This window comes from Alexandromys fortis, unplaced genomic scaffold (genome assembly GCF_014885135.2).
Source record: "Alexandromys fortis isolate MF-2015 unplaced genomic scaffold, M_Fortis_MF-2015_v1.1 scaffold_142, whole genome shotgun sequence".
Classification (NCBI taxonomy): Eukaryota; Metazoa; Chordata; class Mammalia; order Rodentia; family Cricetidae; genus Alexandromys; species Alexandromys fortis.
The window spans coordinates 3,817,525-3,843,158 of NW_026068057.1; the positions used below are offsets into that span (position 1 = coordinate 3,817,525).

Below are 25,634 nucleotides of genomic sequence, written 5' to 3' on the forward strand. Positions count from 1 at the left end.
ATTTAAACAGAGCATCATTATTTACTTTTCTATGTAATGTAAAATCATAAATGGCTTTGATATACGCAGCATGTATACATTTTATTAATGAATAACTAATTATGCACACAGAATATTTGCTGATGTGTAATCAAGGCCTCAGAGAGTAGTGGCTATAATTTGTTTTAGATATCAAAGCCTATTATTCCTTACTTGATACTTTACAAACATTTCAAATCTTAATCACAGTTGGACCACTGAAAATGTTTTGTTCTAATTTGAAAATCAAAATAATGAATTTTTCTAAATTAATTTGCTTATTTTACTCTGAAAAAGTGCCACAGTCAGAGTCGAAGTTTACATGTGCCTCATTGAAAATCTTCATTCTTTAGCGAAACACTGGGCTGCCTTCTACATAAAGTTCTCTTGATTCCATGTGGCTAGACAATAATTGACCTATTAAATATACAATTAACAGCTTTTAACTTTTCAAAACAAAAGTATCAACTTTTGTTTATGAACTTCAGGAACTGAAAATTCTAGAATTAAACCAAATCTGTGTATGTACTTACATTTAAAGGCATTCTTCTGCTTAAATCAAGAGGCAAACAGAGCATGTACTTTATTATCAATAACTGCAAGCAGTTTCAAAAAGAATCTGTATGTGAAACATAAAAAGGCATAAAAAACATTCTGACATTCATTTCACTGATCAGAACATCCAAGCTGTGTTTTCTGTTTCCTACACTTCAAATATAATCCTAAAATTTTCTTTCTTCTTTCTTTCTTTCTCTCATTCTCTCTCTCTCTCTCTCTCTCTCTCTCTCTCTCTCTCTCTCTCTCTCTCTCTCTCTCTCTCTCTCTCTCTCTCTCCCTCCCTCCCTCCCTCCCTCCCTCCCTCCCTCCCTCCTTCCTTCCTTTCTTCCTTCCTTCCTTCCTACCTTCATCCAGCAACTGATAGAAGCAGATTCAGGGATCCACAACTAGCACCGGGCCAAGTTCTCGGAGTCCAGTCAAAGAGAAGGAGAAATGAGAATATATATGTTATATTGATAATATATGTTATAAATAGACAATATAATATATATGATAATATAATATAAGCAAAGGGTTAAGACCATGATTGAGATACCCACAGAAGCAGCTGAAGCTGACCTGAGCTAGTGGGAGCTCACTGGCTCCTGACTGACAGTTGGGGAACCTGCATAGGCCAAAACCAGGCCCTCTGATGGTGGGTGACAATTGTGTGGCTGGGACATTCTGTGGGGCCACTGGCAGCAGGACCAGGATTTATCCCTAGTGCTTGAATTGAATTTTTGGAGGCCATTCTTTTTGGAGGGATACTTTGCTGAGGCTAAATATAAGGGGGGAGGGCTTTGTTCCTTCCTCAAAGTGATGTGTCAGAGTTTGTTGACTCCCCATGGGAAGCCTTTCCATCTTTGAGAAGTGGATGGGTGATGGGGTGTGGAGAAGGTGGGAGGAGTGGGACAAGGGGAAAAAGCAGGAGTTAGAAAAGGTATGCAAAATGCAAAAGGACCATTTTAAAAACATTAAAAAGACATAACTTCTATATTTGTATCTGTAAGGTATCTTATCATAGTGAACTAAATATTTAACACAAACATTGAATCATTTTGAAAAAAAATATTACAAGTTATTATAACTGGTTTTCACGTCAAACTGTCGCAGATTAGAATGACCTCAGTAGGGAGTCTCATCTAAAGAATTATCTTGAATGATGTAGGAAGGCCACCCTTATGAATGCAACTCTTTCTGTTAAGATGTGTGTGGCGGGGAGGGGAACGTAAATACAGTATTTTAGAAGGAAGTTCTCTCTCTCTCTCTCTTTTCTCTTGTGGCCTCTCCTATTGACAGGGAGTTGTTTTGCCCTCACATTCTCTTCTGCAGCTAATTCCTTCACTGATAGTAAAACTAAAGTTTCCAGCTTTCATCCTGGAAAGGGAACCAGCAGTTTTCCAGGAACCTCAGAGATTTGAGGCGCAAGATTAGGATGACTGCAGTATCCTGCCTTGTGGATTGGATAATTACCTGTCCATTGATTGCACGCTAGTGATAACACCTGTTCCGAGACTACTACTATTGAGGCTCTCAGTCTCAAGGACAGAGTACCAGGTTCTCAGGCTCAGGAATGATTTGTCTGTTGTGACTGTTTTAAAACTTGCTTGGTAAAATCTAAACAAATAAATAAACAAATACGTAAATTAGTATCGAGGGTGTATTTCCAAAATAATGCTAGTAAAAGCAAATCATAAATTTTATAATCAGAAGAGAAAGCATGTGCCATCTTAGTTTAGTATATAACACAATTATATTCTGTGGAAGAGACATGCTTCTTATAAGAAATATAAATCCACCAAAGAAAAAAATAAAAATCACCTTTCTAGAGGCTCTTTAAAATATGTAGTAGATTGTTTCTATATTTTAAAAAGTATAAATTATTAACTTTAATATAAGTGACAAAATAGATAAATAGGATTTTCCTATCTCAGTGTCATTCAAAAATAAGAATATAGAGATATTGGAAGAAATAAATGACATCAATAGACAAAGTATTTTTACAGTTTTTATTATTATGGATGGTAGAATTTATTTACACCTCAACTAAAATGATAGCATTTAGTAATCTGAAAGTACACCATATTTAATACATGTACAGGTCTTGTAACACATTGCAATTAAATATTTCTTTGATATAGATATACGTTTATTATATATATGCATCATATATTATTAGGCAAGGATTTTAAGAATGTAATAGGTAAAAAAACATAATTGACAGATGCCGATGTTGTCCAGTTTGTATATTTCTTTTATCGTTGCTTCTCATTTTAAATTTCTACCCCAATTTTCAAATTCCGAATGTGAGACATAAAACTTTTGTGGAAGTATGAGGTCATCATCATCCAAACACTGACTGGTGTTATTTCAGTGGCACATTCATTCGCTGGGAAAGAATGTTGTTCTCTTAGTGGATATGGAGAGATATATTAATGTGAGCATGCTCCGGTGAACAAGAGTGTACCTCCATCTAGTGGGGAATATTTATCAGTTAGAGTGAGTGTGAGTCCAGTCTCCCATATCTACCTGGGTTATGATTAATCTGCTTAATCTGTAGAGAGAAATGTGTTTTTATGCATTTTTTTGTTGCTGGTATCAATGTTGAAGTGATAGACAGCTATTCTGAATTAGTACACAACATATGTCCACCCTTCCCCACGATAAGAAATAGATCATTTCTATATGCTGTAACCCATCATTAAACACAATATCATATGGATATACAGTTATCTAAGTACCTTTTCTATACCTAGAAAAAAATGATCCAAACTAAACCTGACATAGCTGAAATGTTTACATTTTACTTCAACATGTTACAAAGATCTTCTGGTGTCTTTTTACTGATGGTGAATGAGAAAATAAAGGCTTTTTATTATGAATAGAATATAAAGATATGTTTTTATAAAATATGGTGGAAGAAAGACTGTGAATCATTTTAATATAAAAGTTATTACATTTAAAAAATACTATTGCCTGGTTATTTGAAAAGTATAATAATTTTTTTTTACTGCACACAAGCTGTGTTTTAGAAGCAGTTACACACATTTACCACCAAAATAAGGAATATTACTTCTACTTATAACCAAATGGCAACATCTGACTTTACGTCTTGGAACTCATTGTAGGTAAATGATCGTGACCGTCTCCTAAGATTTGATCGTCTCTGAGGGCTTCCTTCTATCAAATGTAAGTAGATTTCGGATTTCAGAAAGCGTTTGTAACTGTCTTGTTCCATGAGCTGGTAGACTCTGCTTTGTGCTGCGTCAAAACTTTGGAGAGTTGGCTGTGTGATGCTCTTAGTAATTACTTCTTTGGTGTGAAAGTCAAGGTTAACCTGTATAAATAGGAACAAGGTATAATTACAGGCTATCTAATACAATGTCTTTGAGAACATCTCGTAGTCTTATAGTATTAGAAGGGCTATCTATGGTGTGTTTGGATATGGGGTTCTTTCTCCTAGGGTCTAGGAATACAAGAGTGCAGTTGAGGTGTCTTACCTGGCTCTCCTATCTCTTTGTTAATAGTCATGCTTATTCCAACACTGCACAGTTGAATAATGGAATGGTGGCTTCCACATGATCATTACTTTAACTCACCCATTTTCACAGTGAGGAACTAAAGTCACAGAAGTTAGAGTTTATGTTATAGGGAATGAGAGATTGGGCGTGGTTGGGATATCAATAAGACCCTTCTGTTCAAGCTGCTACTTTTTTTCATCATGTTATTTTTCCTACAAGCAAAAATGTATCGACAGATGAATGTGTCTTTAACATACAATCTCATATAATTAATTTTATTATATTCCTGTTGATGTATTTGGAATTAATATTATATTTTCAGGAAGCTATCCTGTTTTCCACTTTGGGTAACCATATAACCTGTTATGTTTTTACATAATTACGCGAACACCCTTTCTTAGAGCAATATATTCATATAAAGAGTATTGCTTTACAGAGTATGTTATAGCTTCAGTATTAAGGATTTTCCAGAGATTTGTTAATATAAGTTTAATAATCAAGGTTTTGTTGTTACCCTGTAGCACTGTGATGTAATTAGACAGTGATGTAATCCTTAGGAGGTAGGATCTAGCTCAAAGAAGTTAGGTTCTTGAAATCCTGCATTGAGAAGGTACTGGAATTCTGGTCTCTCCCTCAGTTCATTTCTATTTCTTCCTATTGCCTGCTCCCCCTCTCTACTTTTAGGCACTATAAAGTGAGCAAGTTTCTCTGCCACGCATTTCTGCAATTACATATAGATTTGTCAAAGAGCCCAAATCAACAAAACCACATGTCCTCCGAAATGGGAGCAAAATATTTTCTTTTCTTTTTTCTTTAATTTGAATGAACTTAGGTATTTGTCTAACAAGCAAAAGGTATCATGATAGTAATAATTCGTAGTTGAATATCAAAAGCATTGGTTCCACTCTGGAAGTAGAAATACTGCTTATTAAATACAGTTAGAAACATCAAATAATTTAATATTTAATGACAGCCAATATCTGCCAAACTTATAGTCAACTTATAGACTGTACTCATTTAGTTGGAATCAAAAGAAAGGACAATTGTTTTTCACTCGAAACACTGCCAAAATAGAGTTACATCATTTGTCTACTAATTATTTTCTTTTGGGCTGTCCTAAGATGACAAAATAACTTCTTTGAACAGATGAAATTTTACATAGGTAGATAAATTATTTTTAAATTATATTTATTATTTTGAGGACATGCATGCTATAGAATAGTGTGACTATCAGAGAACACATTAGGGGAGCTGGTTGCCTTTTTACACAATGTGGGGGCTGGGCGTTGAATTTGGGTCTTAAGGCTTGTAGATAAGCACCTTTAACTACCTTTAATGCTGCTGACTAAGTATAATCTTGTAAAGTATTACATGATTTTTAAACAGTGTTCAACATACTTATATTTGTGTGTCTTGTCTTTATCGCATTCAGAAATCTTTAGTTTCGAATAAGTTGTTTCTGCTAATGTAGTTAATAAAGATTATAGAAAGAATCAAAATGTTGCAACTTTATTCACTTTGTCTAGCTCTGAAGATTGATTTTATAGTTTTAATCCACTATAATATTATGTCAATAAGTAGAAATTTGCAATTAACCAGTTTAACTTTAACAAAATCTTGAGCTCTCTGGTAGAATGAGTGGGGTGAAAACAGAACCCATGAAAGTGTCAAGGAGTTACATGTGTTGTCATTTATCACTGTACCTCTTTTGGAGCATCGTTCTGAATGAATTTCTCATATATTGCTTTGGCTTTTAGGCTGATTTGTTGAGGTTCCTTGCATTTCTTGAAATCTTCACAGGCTACCCAAAATTCAATGTTTTCCTCACTGAATTCAGTTTTAAGAAATCTGGTAAAAGAATCCAGTCCATCTGCCAAAACCAAATAATATTTTGTTACTATAACACATTCATGCTGGAAAGATGCCCTACTTGATATTAAATCATAGGCAAGTTCTAACAGTAAAAGTTAGTCTCCTTCTAATTCTACACCTACACCTTTAACCAATATGTGTGGGTGCTTCATATAAAATAACTTTTTGAACAAATGAAGAAGGATACTGTTTCTATGAAATATGGCTAAACTACACATAGATCTAGATCCTTAAATCTAGGAGTAAAAGGGATTATTCTACACAGCTCAATTTACATATCTTCTATTCATGACATAGAAGGATTGTTCTATAGACTTCTAAAATTTTTCTCTTGGATTCCATTCTGCCCACTATCAGACCATGTTTCTTGTGCTGGAGACCCTCAAGTTCTGTTTCCATTGTCTCTACATTTCCAATTTCTACACCGTCTATCTTCTTTTTCCAAGTCTCTGCACCAAATTCACACTGCCTGCCTGTCCTGAGTATGAACAGGCTTAAATTCTCAGGCCTAACATATTCCATGAGACTTCTCACATGCTTTGAAGGAAATAATTCATGATGGAAAGAGAATGAAAATAAAGCATAATTTAGTAATATGTATTTGTGAAAATTTTGAGGAATATAAAATCAAATACTATTTTATGAAGTACATATTTTAAAATCAAAAGAATATGAGACATATGTAAAGTAGCAACTTGACATTTACCATTTAAACATTTAAATACACTGTTTTTGTCCTTTTGTCTTATATGCCATCAGTGTTTGAGACAGTCAATAAGTTCTACAAAATTACCTAGACTCAATATTATGATTGCCTACCTCCTATGTGTCTTTGAATGGTTTTTTCCTTTTACACAATCAAGCTTCTGAATTTTTAAAATTCTGAATATTTAAAATTAAGAAAATGCTATCTACCTGACAGAGCTAACTAGTGAATTAGATGTGCTGACCTTTGCTAAATGCTAAAAAAGTGACTGGTACACGATAACTACTCCATCATGGTGGTGGTGGCAGTGGTAATGACGAGGGTGGTAATATTTGTGGATATTATCGATAATTTATGTTTGACCATGTAAAGCTTTTATAGATAAAATGTATCAACCTACAAATTCTACTGTAAGACATTCTGACTTTAAGCTGGTGTTTTTTCAACTGCTTTGGCTAGCTTTTCTTTTTCTGGTTATGAGACTTTTTTTAAAATTGAGATTATTGGCTGAAATGGGAGGATCTAATGGAAAGACATTATTGTTGAAGACAACAACTACACAACATACTGAACACGGAAAAGACGAGTCAGCGTCTACATAGTACTTTTACCTCTACTAGCTAGTGTTCTTGGTACCAGGAGGTATGCGCCACATGATACTGTTACAGGATATATGATCGCAATATGAACCCTAAATTTGTATTAATTAAACAGAACCTTGGGTCAAGTGGTGAAGCCAACGACTAGCTGATAAGAAGTATTCATAGGAAGAGGGAGTCTGGAAAATGGATAGAAAAATGCACAGGAAGTAGTAGGGAGGGACTTTTTGAGTGTGTGTTGTCGGCTAAAAAGGAAGGTCTGCTGGCTGCTTTTTGCCCTCTCAGAGCTAGAAAGTTTTCGCCCCAGTATCTGACTTGCAAGTCTTTATTGGTAAAATAAAACAATTAGAGACTTAATTAAAAACTATATTTTGCTGCAGAGGCAGTTCTTTCAGGACTTGCGCCTGAGCAGCGGGGCTGTGATTGCAGAGCCACAGTCAGTAGCTGAAATAGCAGGAGATTCAGGTGTAGCTGCTTTGCTAATGATAAAACAGAATACTACCAAAGGAGAAATGCAAACACAAAGCCAGCCACAGAACTCTATGATCTACAACGATGTTCTGCCTGCAAGATATGCTAGTACAATGATGGCGCATGCTTGTAAGAGAAATCAATCAATAATTGATTTGACTTAAGATCATTCTATGATATGGAAACAATACTCAACACTGCTCTGGTGACCAAGAACCTGAGACTAGAGAGCCCAGAGATCTAGAGTAAAAAAAGATACTACTGTCTATAAATGAGAAATGTAGCAATAAAACGACTCATAGTGCCATTCTGCTATACCCCTACATCAGCGCCTTGCTCAGCCATCATCAGAGAAGCATCATCCTGCAGCAGATGAGAACAAATGGAGAGACCCACAGCCAGACAGGCCAAGAGTGAGGTATCTTAGAACACTCAGTCCTAAATGGGATGTCTCCCTCAATTCCTCCACTCAGGGATAAGGGAATTTGGTGGAAAAGGGTGTGGAAAGGTACAAGAGCCAGAGGGACTGGAAGACACCAAGGAAAGAAGGCCCTCTAAATCAACAGGACTGATGCAATATGAACTCACAGAGAACAAGGCAGCATGCATGGGACTGTATTAGTCTACACTAGAGAGGGTCCAGAGCTAAAAGAAGAATTGGAGACATGCCTCTATCCCTAGCACAGAAGCCATCTCCAATTGATAACCACTTGCAGAAGGATATTTAGTTTCTCCAAGGATGCCTTACAGGGGAACCAAAACACTCTTATGGGTGAGTTTCATACCCAAGCAAAAGACAAACAACAGAAAACAACTTCTATGACGTCGTTGGAAGTTTCTTGTTTCATAATGTGTCAGGGACTTTTCTTTTTCCTTTTAAATTTTATCTTTTAGTTTTAATTTTTTTCTCCATTTTTAAATTCCCTTTTATTTTTTTTTTTTAAATTTCAGGTCCTTTCTGTTTATATAATGGCTTCTGGTTTTGTGGTTTTATAGGATTCCTGTGTGGTAAAACAAGTAAGATTTTGCATCTAATCCATTTCTTGTGCTTTTTTCCTTGGGATGTTTTTGTCTGTTTTCTATTTTCATCTAATTCCTATGTGTTTGTTTTAGTTTTTTCTTATTATATTTTATTTTATTATTATCCTTTAGAAGTCTGTTTCTAATGAGAGAAAGAAAGGACATGGATATGGGGTTATGTGTGAAGAGTAGATGTAGAGAAAGCATAATCAGGATATATTATTTGAGAAAAAAAATCTATTTTTGGTAAAAGGAAAACATACAAAATCGGTATTTTTATGCATTTTTAGGACAAAAGGAAAAAATCTATTACAGAATTGTAATTAGTAAGACAATTCAGTCTACATTATCCTGTATGATTCTTTTTATCTTTCTGTCTTCCTTCTGTCCTCAATTATCACCTCATTTTATCTTTTCTTGGTCTCCTTTTTAGGCAGTAGGGTATGTTGAATGACATGGAGACAAGAGGATCATAAGTTAGAGTTCATAGATTTTTTTAATTATGTGAAAAGTTACATGTACTGTATGTTGATAATTTGTCTTTTAACCATAGGTTTTCATTTGTAATCAGTAGAAAAATGTGAAACTGTTTGCTTATATTGGAGTTGTATTGTAGAAAAAGCATTGAGAGAAGAGAAATATACTTCATGCAGACATTTAGATAAACTTCCTTAGAGGAAATGATTTTTGAGTTGGAATGAAAGTATTTTGACAAACTTTCTTTGGATTTTGTCTCACTTTCTAGTTATAAAATGGTTTAACTATGTTCAAAGCAGCATTGTTTGTCATAGCCAGAACCTGGAAACAACCCAAATGCCCCTCAACCAAAGAATGGATAAGGAAAATGTGGTACATTTACACAATGGAGTACTACATAGCAGAAAAAAATAATGACATCTTGAAATTTGCAAGGAAATGGATTGAATGAGGTAACCCAGACCAGAAAGACAATTATCAGATTCACTCATGCATTACTAGTTTTTAAACATAAAGCAAAGAAAACCAGCCTAAAAATCACAATTCCAGAGAACCTAGACAACAATAAGGACTCTAAGAAAGACATACATGGATCTAGTCTACATGGGAAGTAGAAAAAGACAAGATCTCCTGAGTAAATTGAGAGAATAGGGACCATGGCAGAGATTTGAAAGGGAGGGGGAGAAGAATAGAGGGGAACAGAGAAAAATGTATAGCTCAATAAAATCAATACAAAAAAGAAAAAAATCTATTTTTTCCTGTTGCCACAGGTAAGTTGTTACATGGGGAGAATTTGTTAGCCATATTCGAACATTTAGACAGATGTATAATACTGAAACAACTCTTCCTTTAAAATATTTCTTTTCAAATTCAAAGACTCTTTTTCTCTTCTTTTTTACACACACATGCTCAAACTCACACATACTGTGGTGGTTTGAAAAAAAAAATGAATCCTATAGGCACATAGCAAGTGGCACTACTAGGCGATGTGGTCTTGTTGGAGTAGGTGTGGCTTTGTTAGGGAAGAGTGTCACTAGAGACTGACTTGGAGGTCTAGATGCTCAAGGCCTGCTTCGTGTGGCATTCTCTTTCTGTTGCCGGCCTATACAGATATAGAACTCTCAGTTCCTTCTAAAGGTGCCATGTCTGCCTGCATGCCACCATGTTTCCTACCATAACAATAATGGACGAAACCTCTGAAACTGTAAGCCAGTTCCATTTAAATGTTTTCTTTTATAGGAGTTGCCATGGTCATGGTGTCTCTTCACATCAATAGAAACCCAAACAGTCGTGATTTGAATAAAATGACCCCCATCATTCATAGGGAATGGCACCAAGCGGAGATGTGGCTTTCTTGATGGAAGTGCATCAACAAGGGGTGGTCTTTGAGGTCTCAGAAGCTCATGCCTGTCCATTGTGGCATTGTCACTTCCTGCTGCCTGCAGAACCAGATGTATAACTCTCAGCTACCTCTTCAGCACTGTGTTTATCTACACACCATTTGCTTCCTAACATTATGATAACGAACTAAACCTCTGAACTGTAAGCCAGTCCCAATTAAGTGTTTTTCTTATAAACACATGGTCATGGTGTCTCTTCACAGCAATAGAAATCCTAACTAAGACACTAAGAAAGACACATAGTTGTGGCAGAGTTTCTTGCTGGCCTGGCATCAAAGAGTTGACAAAAAGTACCAATCCCCGCTGTGCCAAACTTGGCCTAGTTCTGGAGTTAGCACCCAGTTCTAATCTATCCTTTATGTTACAGATACCTTTGTTGTCCTATGTGAACTTGTCTAAGAGTTTCCCATGGATAGAAAGCCTATGCAAAACTTGATTAGAGCACAACCCAGAAAGCTGTGGTACCTCCTGAATCAGATATTTGCACTTGGCATTGTATTTAGGTTGTTATGAGCATATGGGATATGCTGGTTAAAGTGTAAATATTGGGAAACATAAAATTGCCCTGGGCTATGGAAAAAGGTTTCAGTCCAACAGGGGTGGGATCCTTGCAGCCATAAAGGTTAAGTTCATTCTCAAAGTATCTCTGAGTCTTCATTCACAAACCCATGTGAACCCATACACACTTCAACATCACACACACACACACACACACACACACACACACACACACACACAAACTATACATATAGTCCTCAAAATACAAATGTAACATGCTGTATCTTCATGCTGACACTTGTACTTATATTTTCAGGACTAACTTTTGATATTAGATAATTAGGGGCACATGGGAGGGTTTTGAGGAAGTATGGAAAGGGAACGAGAAATGATGTAATTGTAATCCTCTCAAATGAACAATCTGTAAGATATAATTCACTTTAATAAGGTTTTAAAACATCCTATCTCCATGTCCAGTGTAGTTCTATTCTCTGAATCTGTCTCTCATGTTTTAAATTTCTCTGTTCTCCAATAAGCCTCAACTTAAGAATTCAGAACGTTGTGTTCTTCTACTTTCTCTTCAGTGCTGCCTGCTCCTTTTTTTCTAAGCTTCTTCCTACATTTCAACCTTTTTCCCTGAAACTTCTCTTTCTTGCTGTACTTTTTTTTTATATGTTTTCTGAACTTGAAGGAGAGAAAAAACTTCAGAAACAATGAAACTTCTCTGAACTAAAAGATTTATTGGGGGGGTGTTCAGACAGGGTTTCTCTTATCTAACTGTGTGTAATAGCGGGGCTTTGTTTTACTATCACATTGCAGAGTGAAGATAAATAGTAACATATGAGATAAATTTTATCTCTATCAATATTATATTTAAATGGACTAAACAGAACCACTCTATACAAATCAAGAAAATGAAGATAAGAGATGTATACAAGGTAGACGTTAAGCTGAGGAAAGTTGAATGAAATACCATTATTGTCAATTAAAATGACTTCAAAATCAAGACTATTTCCATCTCATAATAATATATTATTAAATGTTCAGTCATCACAAATATAAAATATACACAGATATTTTTAGTTATGAATAAGTAGACAATGATAATAGACTAAACTTACTAAATCAAAATAACTGACAGTTATAGAATAACATACCAAACATATATGTAAGGAAAATTAATCTGAACTACAGGATGACTATAATAGTTTTCAAAAGGTTTATATTTAAGGGCTGGTTAGCTTAGTGATAGAGCTCTGCTTGCCATATACAAGTCTATGGGCTTGATTTCGAGTGACATAAAAATTCTATTATCCAGAGATATGTAACCTGACATAAACAAAGGAAACTTGAATATGTGACTTCAGGGCATGATGTGAGGTGGTGGGAAGAGTAACCAGGTAGATCAAGCTTGTCAAGAGTCCTTAAAGGTGGAAGAGACAGGAGAAAGAATAGACTGTATCTCTATTTTTTGCCTTTAAACCTGGAGGTTGGAAGGTAAAATCTAAGAAATGTCCTGAATTCTCAAAGGTGAGATTTTCCTTTGTTTTTGGGAAAAGAACAAATATCTTAGTGACCCAGATGAGTGATAAAGAGATTATCCCTTAGATCCTCCCCCAAGAATGAGTGCCTGATGACACTTTGATTTTATTGTCATGGCACCTATCCTAGACTTCTCAACTACACAACTGTTAGATTGGATTTGGGATTAAGTTGCCATCGGTTTGGAAAATTGATATAGCAACTATAGGAAATAAACCTCCAAACTACATTTTGTGTATACACATTTATTTCTCCAACACATAGAATTCATCTGTATTGTCATGATGCATTATGTGATTAGATTTTATGTTGTAATTAGTCCTTTTAATATGTTAGAATTATAAGGATTCAGTAGTCAGAAAATGGCCGGGAAAACTGAAATATCACTAAGCATTAGAACAATGAACGCTGCCCCCACTCAAGACAAAAATGTTACATTGCCTCTGTACTTCTTGCAGTGGGATTTCTCTGGTCAAGCAAGGTTCTACTTTTCTGTAACACAAGGACCCGGAAAAACAAATGTTGGTAATTACACGTTAGTGAGGAGAGTATGGAGGAAATGAAAGGCCAGACGAAAATACCTTGAGGAGACAAATTGAAACTCCTAGCAAGTTGTAGAAGGCACATGCAGTCCTTACATGCTGTGAGACTTTTCAGCTCAAAAACAACATCCATTTGCTGACTGAATGCTCAGCATTTGCTGAATGAGTCAGCGAACTGACCTCAGAGAAGCAGTCATGAGGGTCAATTGAGTGATATTTAGTTGCTCCTTTCGCTTTGTTAGCTCAGTCAGTGTATTATTTACAGGCTTATTTTTCATACTGAGCGATGCGCTTTTTCTTGGAATGTTTAAGAGAAAAATAAATGGATAAGATTTTTGGATGAATTTTTATGAACAGTATATGATGTCCAAATATGGGAAAATATACAAGATTCCATAGCAAAACTAATTGATCTCTGGCCTTAATACTTTAAAATCTTAACAGCTATCAGAATGATCTAACAGAATTAGCAATCAGAGGTCCCACTTTTACTACAGTTGATTAGCAAGTTGGGCCTCCTGGCATGATTTTCCTCAAGTGTGTTCTTGTTTGAATACCCCCCTTGGCTGAATCACAGTTCCTGAACTTCTATGTAAAAGTTTGTGTCACTACCACTGTCCACGGGGTTCTTCCTCTAATTAGTAAATACCCAACTGCAAGACTCTTTTAGTATTTCATATGACAGAGGAAAGCAAGATGATAACTTTAGAAATAAGTGACATAAGCATTGTTTGGCTACTGGTTGCTAACAGAGGGAAACTTCCTCCTTTTCTCTCTGTATGCCTAAAACCATAGATTCGCAGTCTAGTCTCCTCTTCCACTTCTTTGTCCTTGCTTAGTCTCCATATTCTGCTATAATGAACTAGAAAGAAAATAAGAACTGAAAGGAAAGGACACTATAACTGTGAATTTAAAGCTGATTTTGAAAGTGAAGCATGTCTCTCCAGTGAAAGAAGAATCACTACGAAAGAAGCTGAGAATCAGATGGTTAGAAATGAGGTCAAGGCCTTTACCTCAGCTCTAATCAGGGTTAAAATATAACCAACCAACCAATGAAGGAAAAGGCATCCTCTGGGCCTCGTTACAAATATTTGGGTCTATGGAAAGAAGCTGGGCTTATTTATTTTTACCCCATACTTCCTTTTTTTTTCAAATTTTGAAAATATTGTGATGTTTCTTCCAAATATATTTCCATTTTTCTTAGACTTGATTCTTAAAGTAGTTTATCATTTTCATTTGTCTCTAATATGTACTGTCAGAGCACCTAGGATCCTGGTATTTTCTGAATTAATTCTTATTTCTTACTGAAGTTCAATATGGTGATATACTTAACTAAAAAGTTTTGATAAAATCAATTTCTCTAGGAGATTTTCAAATATATGTTAGAAAATACTTGGAGTCAAGACCAAAAATGATTTTGAGGACATTTCCAGATAACTTTAATTATAAAAACTACAGAATAATCATATGGAAATATATCCTTCGTAGTTATTAAAAATGTATCGCTGGGGATTATTCTGTTTATGTCTCATTCTCCTGTCTATTCTCTTGTGTAATAGAAGGATTTTTGTTTCTTGTCTTCCTCATTTATTCTTTTCTTATTGTTTGAATACAAATGGAAGGAAAGCAAGTTAAAAATCGAGTGCCCGTCATATTGTACCAATACATTTTTTTATTCCAGTTATATCTAGTTTAGAAATGAAAACTCAATGTTTTGTTCATTTGGTTTTTGAGTAGTTGCACTGACCTCAGTAAATGGTTAACATATTTTTTTTCAAATTATATTTTTATTCGTTTGTCATGTGGAAACAGACTGAACACTTGACTCACTGATGATATCTGTGAACGAGTAATTGTTTTCACTTCAGAACATAGCCATTACTTTTCATATTAATAGTGTTTGTTTACAGCAGCATATTTGTAAAGATACCTAAAACAAATTGTCACTGATCATATATCGAAAACTTTTATTAAATGGAAAATAATCTTTAGTCCATTTTAACTGAGAATCACCTAGTATGAAGTCCGTGTTAGGAATTCAAATGCAGTAATATTAATATTATAGTAAATATTAATTATAGAAAAAGTTCTGAGTATTTGCAGAGGACTTGTATCACTATTATATTCCTTTGGTTATTGTGATTTTTATTTGCTCTTCATAAAAATCATACATGATTAAACCCAATGTGTTTATAGATGAAGTGCATGTCAGATACATAATTTGCTCAGAAAGAAGATCACATGGGAGATTGAACTCAAGTCAATTTTATATAATAAGTGGCCATGAAGACAATGAAAGGCTACTAGTTGATTAATATGGAAATTAGCTGATAGGACAGACATGTGTACCAAGGATAAACAAAGGATAATTGAAGAGTCATTAGTTCTATTTGGAATAGTAGGACAATCAGCTTGCATTTCTTTTAGCATAAGTGGTCTAGAAAAAGTGTTATTTCATTTATAGTACTTCACTGGATAAGGAAGGCAGTTTGCCTCATCTGTTGTTCTTTGTTACAATACACAAAAGCTTTTGGTCCTGTTGACTAGTCTTGGGTTGATATAAATATTAAAGCAAGAATAGTATCAAGGAAAGTTCTTGCTGGGTGTGCTATGAGATCTCATTACATGGTCACTTAAGTGAATGAGTTTTGGTGATATAATCGTACATCAGTGACAATAAAGTAAAGAAAACAAACATTTGTTTTATATTTAAAGAAATTTTGTTTAAAAATTTTAAGCAAGCAAAGTCAGAAAGTTTGAACATCCTGTTCCTCTTACTCTGGATGGCAGTGCTAGGTTAGACCACAAAGAAAAAACTTCCTCAGAGGCAGCAACATTCCAAGCAGGCAGAAGCTGTGAGTGTAATTGCCACAGTACTTGATGGAACCTGGGACCAGAATTCACACTGGAGATGCTTGCCCCATGTGTCATACAAACATGAAATACTTATAATTTGATGTTTCTAAATTGAACATCTTGCATCTGTTCCAGTGTTGTTCAGATGCCAAGAAACCAAAGGAAACGAATCAAGAAACTCTAAATCTGGATGCTTAGGTACAGTATAAAATTTTAAGTATCATTTTGAATGATTTCTCCTTTAATATTTGACTTTGTAGGTCTGAGATGCCATAGCGTACATGGTTTCCTTTGTAATAATGATTTAAGCATGTGTCCCAAATTTAATACAGACTTTTAAAATTTCTAACCTTTATCTAGATTATAAAGCTGCTGACATGGGTTATTTTGGGTCAGAAACTTAACTTTGTGGGACATTAAAACCCTTTATTGTATAGAAAACTGGTATATAAATAGAATTTAAAGAATAACTTCAAAAAACACAAAATGGAAAATATAAGGAGAAATACTCATTTCCTTTTTCAAAAGTTAAGCATAGGTTTCCTTGTGGCTCATACTCAAATTTGCAACTAATATTTTACACAGTTTAATCAATTTACATCTTTAAATCCAAGGAATAATGACTGTTGTTCTATTCTTACCCTTATATATTACAAGTGATCTTCAGCAAAAATATTTTAGAGCCATAATTAAAGGTATAAAAGCCTCTAATGAACTAATCTTAATGAAAATATTTTGAATATTTGCAATGACTAGGAAAGGACAATCAAAATGAGCAGTGAAGTATTTCCTAATTGATAGAGACTCCTCTCGCAGAAGGTGCTATTCTCTTCCAAATCCCTCTGTGACAGTTTGCAACTTGTCTATCTATGTGCCAGAGTCACTTAATATTCCAGGTCTGAGCCTCGGAAACACTGAAAAGCTGCTGATAAGGTTTTATGTCAACTAATGAGTCGCTAATAGTAACCCGTTACTCTCTATATGTCTTTTCTTGCACTTCCCATGTAAAGCAGGAACATTATCTTCCACTTAATGGAGAGAAAAACCAAGATATTGCTGACTCATCCTTTTCTTTAAACCTCCTCACTCTAAAGTAGATGCACACAATCAGTATCTTAGCAAGATCATTGAATTTTTTTTCCAACTTGGTTTTTACTCAGTATACAGGATTTTATTTGAAAAGTCCTTGTAGGTATTCCATTGGCCTTCAGAGGAGGTTTGCAGCATAAAAGTTCCCCAAAGTTTGGCCTCAAATTGATTTTGTATTATGCCAAAATACTTTTTCTCTCTTTCTCTCTTTGAGTGTGTGAGTGTGTGTATGTATACATATATGTGTGTGTCTGTATAATACACAGCATTTCACTTGTATTATATCACATACAATATTTATATTCATGGTGATAAGTCTCACTTCTATAAAGGTAGTCAATGTAATTTGAAATTAATGATTATGAATGGCAGACTACACTATGATATTATTTTTTTGATTCATGAGTACATTTTGTTTTACTAAACAGAATTTGTAAATTACTAAATGCATAAATTTTAATTACAGTTTTTTTAGGGTTCATTTTCAACTACATGCAAATTTCCAATAAATAAAGATTTAGAATAAAAGTAACTGAAAATTATCATAGAAATACATAAGGAACAAAAGTTGGATTCTGTTGTTTTAAAATTTGCCATGTATCACTGAACTCATTTAATTAAATATTCATTTTAGAACATATTTGTTTTTGTGGAAGATCTTGATTCTCATACATTGTTTTCATATTATCTTCATTTGTTTTTTTTTTCCTACCACTAATACCTTATATTAATATGACACATAATAACATTAATGAAACCATTTTTTCTTTTTTTTTTGGTACTTTTTTTTATTGAGAAAAGGAAAAAAAAGTTTCCGCCTCCTCCCAGCCTCCCATTTTCCTCCCCCTCCTCCCACCCTTCTCCCCCTCCCCCCACTCTTCTCCCCCCTCCCACTCCAGTCCAAACAGCAGTCAGGGTTCCCTGCCCTGTGGCAAGTCCAAGGTCCTCCCCGCTCCATCTTGGTCTAGGAAGGTGGACATCCAAACTGGCTAGGCTCCCACAAAGCCAGAACATGAAGTAAGATCAAAACCCAGTGCCATTGTCCTTGGCTTCTCATCAGCCCTCATTGTCAGCCATGTTCAGAGAGTCCGGTTTTATCCCATGGTTTTTCAGTCGCAGTCCAGCTGGCCTTGGTGAGCTCCCAATAGATCAGCCCCACAGTCTCAGTGGGAGGGTGCACCCCTCGTGGTCCTGACTTCCTTGCTCACCATTTTTATTTATTAACAAAAGTTCTAGCCATATACACAATTCATTGGATTTAACCTTCTATGTGTTTCAAATTAATTTAAAAATTAAACTATAAGGAAGAAAATCATCGAAGCTGGGCTTTATAGTTAGCTGAGCATTTCAGAAAATTGGCAGCTCTTGCAGAGGACCCAGGTTTAGCTCAGTTCCGTGTACCTATATGGAGGCTCACAATCATCCTTAAATCCAGTCCCAGGGAATGGAAGTCCTGTTCTTATACATGTGGTGTATATTTGTGCACAGCAAAACTATCTTATGTGTAAATAATAAAATAAATAAATATAAATAAATCTTAAAATGGTAATTATCCAAACACCTCTTATCTTTCTTTCTTTGGAATATAGGGAAACCCAGAGGTTCTTCTGTTTTACTCTACTGGGTACTGTTTGCCATTTTTTTTTTTAAAAAAACTCTCCCGATTTTAAGGTACATACTGCAATAAAGAAACACTTTTCTGATTCCCTGAGTTAGTCAAACAATGGAAGTCTCAAACCTAGACCACCCGACGCTTGGAACATCTCTTTCATTTTGTACGGCTAGTGAATTTCCATGGTTCCTCTGGAGCTAGAGTCAACACTACTTATTCTGTAGTTCTATTAATAAAGCTACTACTTCCAGTGAGTCTTTGCTGTTTTTTACAAGAGCTCATTTTATGAAACAATGCAACCAGATTTCTACTGCACCTCGTTTGATATGTAACTTAATTCCTTGCTTGACTAAATTTAATGTTTCATTACCTTTATACAGATAACGGCATACTAAATTTGAATAACCATCCCATATAATCCCAGGGAATTTATATATAATTTAAAGGATTAGGGACTTTTTTGAAATGTCTGTATATGTGTGCATGTATTTTTACAATAGGATCACTTTTCAACTATTCATCTAATTTTATTTTATACTCATAGTGACAAATTACTAGAAATAGACTGAGTTTAATATTGTAGTCCAGAGTGTTTTAGGCAATTATTGAAATTTCATAATTTAGTGTTACAATTATCATTGCAATGAAAAATTATTGAACCAATAAAGTAATACTAGTAGCATAATTTGTGAATTTATTTAACTATTTAGTACTTTGGCCATAAGATGTGATTTTAATATACAAGTAGGTGAGGGATGACTGTTTAAATTCACATTGCTTTCTCTTAACTTGTGAGTAGTTTACAGTTTGTTAATATTTCCACCACTAGGGAAAAATAGTGTCAAATTCAATTTAACCCCTTTGCTTTTCAGTACTCGTAAATGGAAATTACAGAATGTGAGGTAGGACTTATCCATGTCCTAATATTTCTTCACTTTGGATGTCAAGGGCATGATGAAATTGCTATATAGTAAGTTAATTGGGGTAATAAATCCAGATCAAACACTACTTCCAATTGAAATTCCAACTCCTTTTCTCTTTGCCGTCTAGTTTATAATTTACTGGAAATAGAAAAAGATTATTTTAATGTGATAATTATTGTAATTCATTATTGCAGAAGTCATTTGTATTTGTGTAGATGCCACTATTTGTTAGCTTCTTATTCGTCATTTGAATCTGTTGCTTGGGAAATAAAAGATTCTTGGTTTACAGCTGTGGGAACTGAAACCCAACATGATTAAAGAGCGTAACTAAGATTATACAGACATTTCTGTTACAGAAACTTCTCACATCTCAGGGGGGCTCCTTTATAACTTTTTAAGAATGAATTTAGTTTTAATATGTAGACACTTGATATTTTTTAGAGTTCATGTTCCTGTGAGGCCCTACAAATAAAACCATATATCTCTATTTCTAACAAACCATGACTCAGTTTTAAAGAAGAATCCTCTTTTAAACATTATATTTATTAATTGAGACTGATGAGAAGTATGTACAAAATGATAACTGAAAGAAAATTCTAAAAAGTAAATTCTTTATAAGTTGCAATTAAGAAGGAACTTGTATCAACCTGAAGTAAAATATTTATAACAAAATAGTTCAGCTGACCTTATAGGCAATGTTAAATGTACACAGTTTACTTAGGTATGCATCAACAGGTGAATTCATAAGAATGTGTGGTATGCCTTCATATTCAGAATATTGTATATCCTCACAAACAGGATGTAGTTTTCTAATATGTGGTAATAGGAGTAAATGAGAATAGGAGAAATAGGAGAAAATACGTCGTGCTGAATAATTCGGGTATAAAGACAGAGGCTCCATGTGGAATATAAAGAAGTTCATCTCATAGAAGTAGAAGATAGAGTTATGGTCAGCACACACTAATAGAAATTGAAAGCAGAATATAGAGTATAAAAAGACTAAAGGGGGTAAAAGGAAGTAGAAGATACAGACAGCTTAGGGACTGAGTGTAAATTTACTTATGTTGGAAGAGAATTGACTTGTATGTTCCATACATATAGTGGAGTGACGATGAACAATAACTTATTGTAGTTATCAAAGTATTAGGAGAAATTATTTTAATTGTTTGAATCAGAGTATCAGAGCCCAGACTGACTTCAAACCTATTATGCAAATGAGGCTAGTCATAAATCTGCTCCTCCTGTTCCCAACTCCATAGTACTGGGATTATAGGATGTGACCCAGTGTTCGGCACAGAAGAAATCATATTAAATGTGCCCAATAAGCAATGAGAATATTTAGCATTCTGCATATGTTAGTAGATTAGGAAACACAAAGGCAATGGCTTCTTCCTAGTGCCGAAAGAAGCATAGTTCCTAGTGTTCCTCTCCACGTTTCCCTGGTCATGAGAATCACTTTTAGCGCACACACCTGAGGATGGAAAGCCTGCAGGGTCTGCCACGCTCAAGGGTAAAGTGCTTTCCTGTCCTGTTCTTGGAATAGTCTGGGGAAGGAGCATAAAAGTGATGGTGTTTCAAAGAACAAACGACTATGCTGTAAGTGGAGAGCACAAAGAGAAGCTGTGACCGAGGATGCTGGTGCGTCTAATTAAGTAAGTAAAAACTTTTAAGTAAAGAAAATAAATGTATTTTTCTACTAAGTAATAAGTGCAAATTTTGAATTTCAGACTTGAGAAAATTGATGAACTGAGTTCAGAAAAGTTTGCAAGCCTCGTACTGGAAGTTATAATCCCGACTGCTTGACCCTGAACCAAACTTAAGGTTGAAGAATCAAGCCTGTTCTACTTTGGCCTCTTCTCCTAAATAGCACACAATGCTCAGCATTAAAAAACACCTGATTCTTAACCTCTCTATAAAATTCTGCTTTAAAAATACATCTACATATATGCATATAACAAAAATTAGTGAAAAAAGTTAGGTCATGAAATTGAAAAAGAGCAATGAAGACTACATGAGAGTTTATGTAAAGAGGCAAGGGAAGGGGAAATACTGTAATTATAATATCAAAAAAGAAATAATTTTTAAAAATGGATCTGTTATAGAACTACCTGCAGGTTTTATAACAGTTTTCTTAACAAGCTGTCTTCATGAGAGTTCTCTAAATGTCTATCAAAGAAACCACTTCAAGTTTTTGATTATTAAGAACAAAATAATGTGGTTACTGTATTTAGTATACTTTTAATAAAATTAATTCAAATATAGGAAATTTAAAATAAAAATTTAAAATTTAAATGTTATAGTTGTTAACTGGAGAATAAAGAAATAATTAAGATTTCACCAATAGTAAGTACTTCTGAACAAGTAAGAAAATTAAAAATATTTTTTCCTTTAGATGCCTACTCTTTTCCTTAGCTATCCCCTTTGACTAAAACTCAGAATACTGCAAATTCTTTACTGCTATATAAACACTGATACTGTTTTGCCTTTCATAACTGCAAGCATCTATTTTTAATATTTTATTAAGAAATGAGGGCTAGATAAAAATACCACTGACCTCTATGAGAAAGCAGTTTATCAAATGATTCAGCCCATTTCTCTGCTTCGTGAGGGGAGACTCTGCAGAAAACAGAAAGTTTGTTGATGGAGTGAGCAGCATGTTTACTTCTGAATCTCTCTGCAGGGACTCTGAAGCCTAGCTTTCCACTGATACCTTCGAAGCGCTCTCCTGCTTTTATAAGCCAAGTCAAAATGTCAGTAAGATCTTCAACATGAGTCCGTTTTCTTTTGAACTTCCCCATTGAGCAATGAAATATTGCATGTTTACTCAAAGTGTCACAATTGTAGTTTTTAAGTAAAAGTAGTCATGTATTAAAGTAAAAGTACAAAAAATAAGAGAAGTCAGTTTGAGAGAGAAAGTGAGACAGAGAGCACATTTAAAAATCACATTAAAAAAATTAGCAAATAAGGAAGCATAAACACTATTTTTCAAAGTCCTTTCTTTAAAAAAAATATGCAATTTCCTTCTATCTGTAACCACAAGGTGCTCAGTTTTGTTCATTTGTTTGTATCTTTTTTGAAAATGTATGAAGTTTGGTGAAGTTTCAAGGGGATAAGACAAAAGTTGTTTTTGACATGATTGGAGATGCTAATAAAGCAAAACGTGAAAATTTTTTCCTCTTTAACTAGACATATTCAAATTTTGAATAAAAGTAAGCTAACATATAAGACAAACTTTTCATTTTAGTTAAGAAAATGCTTACCCAAACTATAAAATTTCCTTTATTTGGTATTCTTTGCTATCATACATAAGGTAGTTTCTTGAAAATGTCTGAGGAAAGAGATAAATAACCTTTCCTGGTGACAATTTTACAGTATTAAAACAAATTAGTATTTATCAGTTTATGGCTATAAAGTATATCATTTAAAATGGACAGGTCTATTAATTATGAGAGAATACTTTTAAAAGTTCTTGTAAATATTTGATTTGGGTTATGAAAGTGGTTGAACCCTAGGACTATTCTTTGTTTGGGGAACTAAAATGTTGAACTATGTTCACTTTACAATAGATTTTTAATAGCGTATTGATTTTTATTTCCTTTTCTCTAATAATTAATTATAGAACCAGAACACTATGCTCACAATGAAGTGATGGTTCCCACCTTGTTTCTTTGGCCAAGAAGGCAGATCTGCTGGTCTGAGTCTCTCCATGGAAATCAGGCCTCTGCAGGAGAAGACTTAATCTGTTCCTTTTCTCTTTAGCTCTGTAAAAGCAATAACACATTCAGAGTAATTCTGATGTCATAGAAATCCTATTAACCTATCCAATAAATTTGGAATTGATACACACCCACACCCATTCAGAAATACACCTTCTTTGACTTATCAGGGTTACTTCAACAGTAAAAAGAGGAATTAGCATAGAGTCTACCACGTATAATCTTTTTTACTTCAACAGACTATTATTTGAGAGTCTGTTCCATTATTTATTATTTTAACGCTTTGCTGTGACTAAAATTATCAACCTCTTAAAAATGAAGCAAAATTAGACTAAACATTTTTTATTCCCAAAATGTAATAAATAAATAAATAAATAAAGTTTCTCCCCTCATTTGCAGCACTACAATCAGTATATTTTCAACAAAGTATTTAAAAAGTCAGAGCTAACAAAGTTATTCAATCATGCATTTTAAAGTACAAAGCTGACTTAAACATCTCTAATTTTACCTGATTTTGGACTCGATGCTTGCTTCTTCTTTTCCTGACCCATGCATTAGTTTGAAAAAGGTTTTCTCTTTTGATTCACACATATTTAATTGAGAAAAGAAAACTAGTGACATTTCCATATTATGTTCTGATGAACAAGAGATGTCAGGTTCACTCAATCTGTCTCTCTTCCAAGGAAGAATGCTATTTCATAGTTATACATGGTGGATAAAAGCCTTCACACGGGGCTTGCAGAGGAGAAAGACCAGACAAGACCGTGAGCTGTGTTTCTGCTTTTGCAATGTAGAAATGAGGAACTCAAGATTGGTTCTGTCCTGAGTTGCTGAAGGAAATGATACCACACATTCTCAAAACCACTTTTGGCCCTTAAGATAAGAACGGGTGTTACCACAGCGCAGCTTCCCTTTCAAGCTTGCAGGAAGAAGCTTCAGCGAATGTCAGTGGCGTTGTCATCTCCCATAGGACGGAAAACGTCCTGTGGCAAGGCTTGTTATCAAACTTTCGCAGCTCATTTCTGCTCTCCTGAAAACTGTAATTTTATTTAGCTTTAGTAAATTGCCTTAAATTACACTTGTTCAGATAATGCAGTGTAGTGTTGATTAATTAAATTTGTTTAATACATCGCATCAATGTGAGACAATAGGTCACCATTTGTAAACGAAAGGGAGAATAGAACTCACAGCATCGTTCCATAAAATGATTTGAAACCAATTAGATTATTTAGATAAGTATGTAAAGTGAATTGAGAAGAGTAACACAGAAAGTTTAACACCACATTCTTGTACTTGTAATATAGAGTATCTTTTGTGGAATTTGGCACCTTGACTTTTATTGCTAAAATGTTCTTAATGAAATGTTTCAACTAGTAATGACAATTTGTATGTTAGTTTATTTTAAATCCTTTTTCCAAAAGAAAATTCACAATCCTAATTTATTTAGTCATTTTTTAAAAACTCTTTCATGAATCTAAAAGTTGGAGAAATATTTATCTAGCCTGGAACCTGTGTTTATAGGAAAAGAAGCCAGGACTCAACAGCCTATAGGTGTCTATATGTTATCAGTGTTTGATCAACAGATTGTATGTAATATTTATAAGTTTGTGATTAAGTAACAAATGCTTTACTTTATATAAATTACATGTAGTAAATCAAACACACAAATGTCAAAGAAAATTTATTTCTAGTGAATTTTTTTTATTTAACAAGACAATATTTAGTAAGAATGCTAGATTGGAGTTCAAAACACTTATTTGAAAAAAATAAATACACACTTATTTTGTGTGTATTTAAAGATAAAACTTCCAAATCTATGACTTTTCTTTCAAAAACATTTCTAAAGTTCTTCACATTGACTTAAAAATTGTCGCTAAAATATTATATACGATATGATTTTACATCAACTAGATGCTCAGTAAGTTTGTAGTTCCTACCCTGATCTCTTCTGATGTTCATGAGCGTTCATTGCAGTTAGATGTGGCTAAGTTTTGAGGAAAATGAATTCAGATTATCATTTCATTTTCAGTCCATATTTCATCTACTATAACCAGAGAGTTAGGGATAAGCTGAATCTCTCTCTCTCTCTCTCTCTCTCTCTCTCTCTCTCTCTCTCTCTCTCGCGCGCGCGCGCGCGCTAGCTCTCTGTGAGTGTGTAGAAGGAAGGCTCCTTGTTGGTTCCCAGCTGCCAGGCTAGGTTAGACCCAAAGCAATCACAAAGAAACTGTATTAATT

The 25,634-nt window shown here is 34.4% G+C and overlaps 1 protein-coding gene across 1 annotated transcript; it reads right to left on the reverse strand.

Annotated features, from left to right (window-relative positions):
* Nucleotides 1-2,550: 2,550 nt before the first annotated feature.
* Nucleotides 2,551-24,173, reverse strand: Rgs18 (regulator of G protein signaling 18). Its single transcript, XM_050119994.1, has 5 exons — nt 23,908-24,173; nt 23,343-23,444; nt 22,238-22,299; nt 5,780-5,946; nt 2,551-3,892 (listed from the first exon to the last, which is right to left on the reverse strand). The coding sequence occupies exons 1-5, from the start codon at nt 24,024-24,026 to the stop codon at nt 3,635-3,637; spliced, it is 708 nt and encodes a 235-aa protein (XP_049975951.1). The 5' UTR covers nt 24,027-24,173; the 3' UTR covers nt 2,551-3,634.
* Nucleotides 24,174-25,634: the final 1,461 nt, after the last annotated feature.

Excerpts from the sequence above, each read along its gene's own strand:
- Rgs18 (XM_050119994.1), bottom strand. The coding sequence starts at position 24,026 with ATGGAAATGTCACTAGTTTTCTTTTCTCAATTAAATATGTGTGAATCA. Across the intron at positions 22,300-23,342 it reads TTCTTGGCCAAAGAAACAAG|AGTCTCCCCTCACGAAGCAG; the intron begins GTGGGAACCATC and ends TGTTTTCTGCAG. Across the intron at positions 3,893-5,779 it reads AGAACGATGCTCCAAAAGAG|GTTAACCTTGACTTTCACAC; the intron begins GTACAGTGATAA and ends CTATTTATACAG.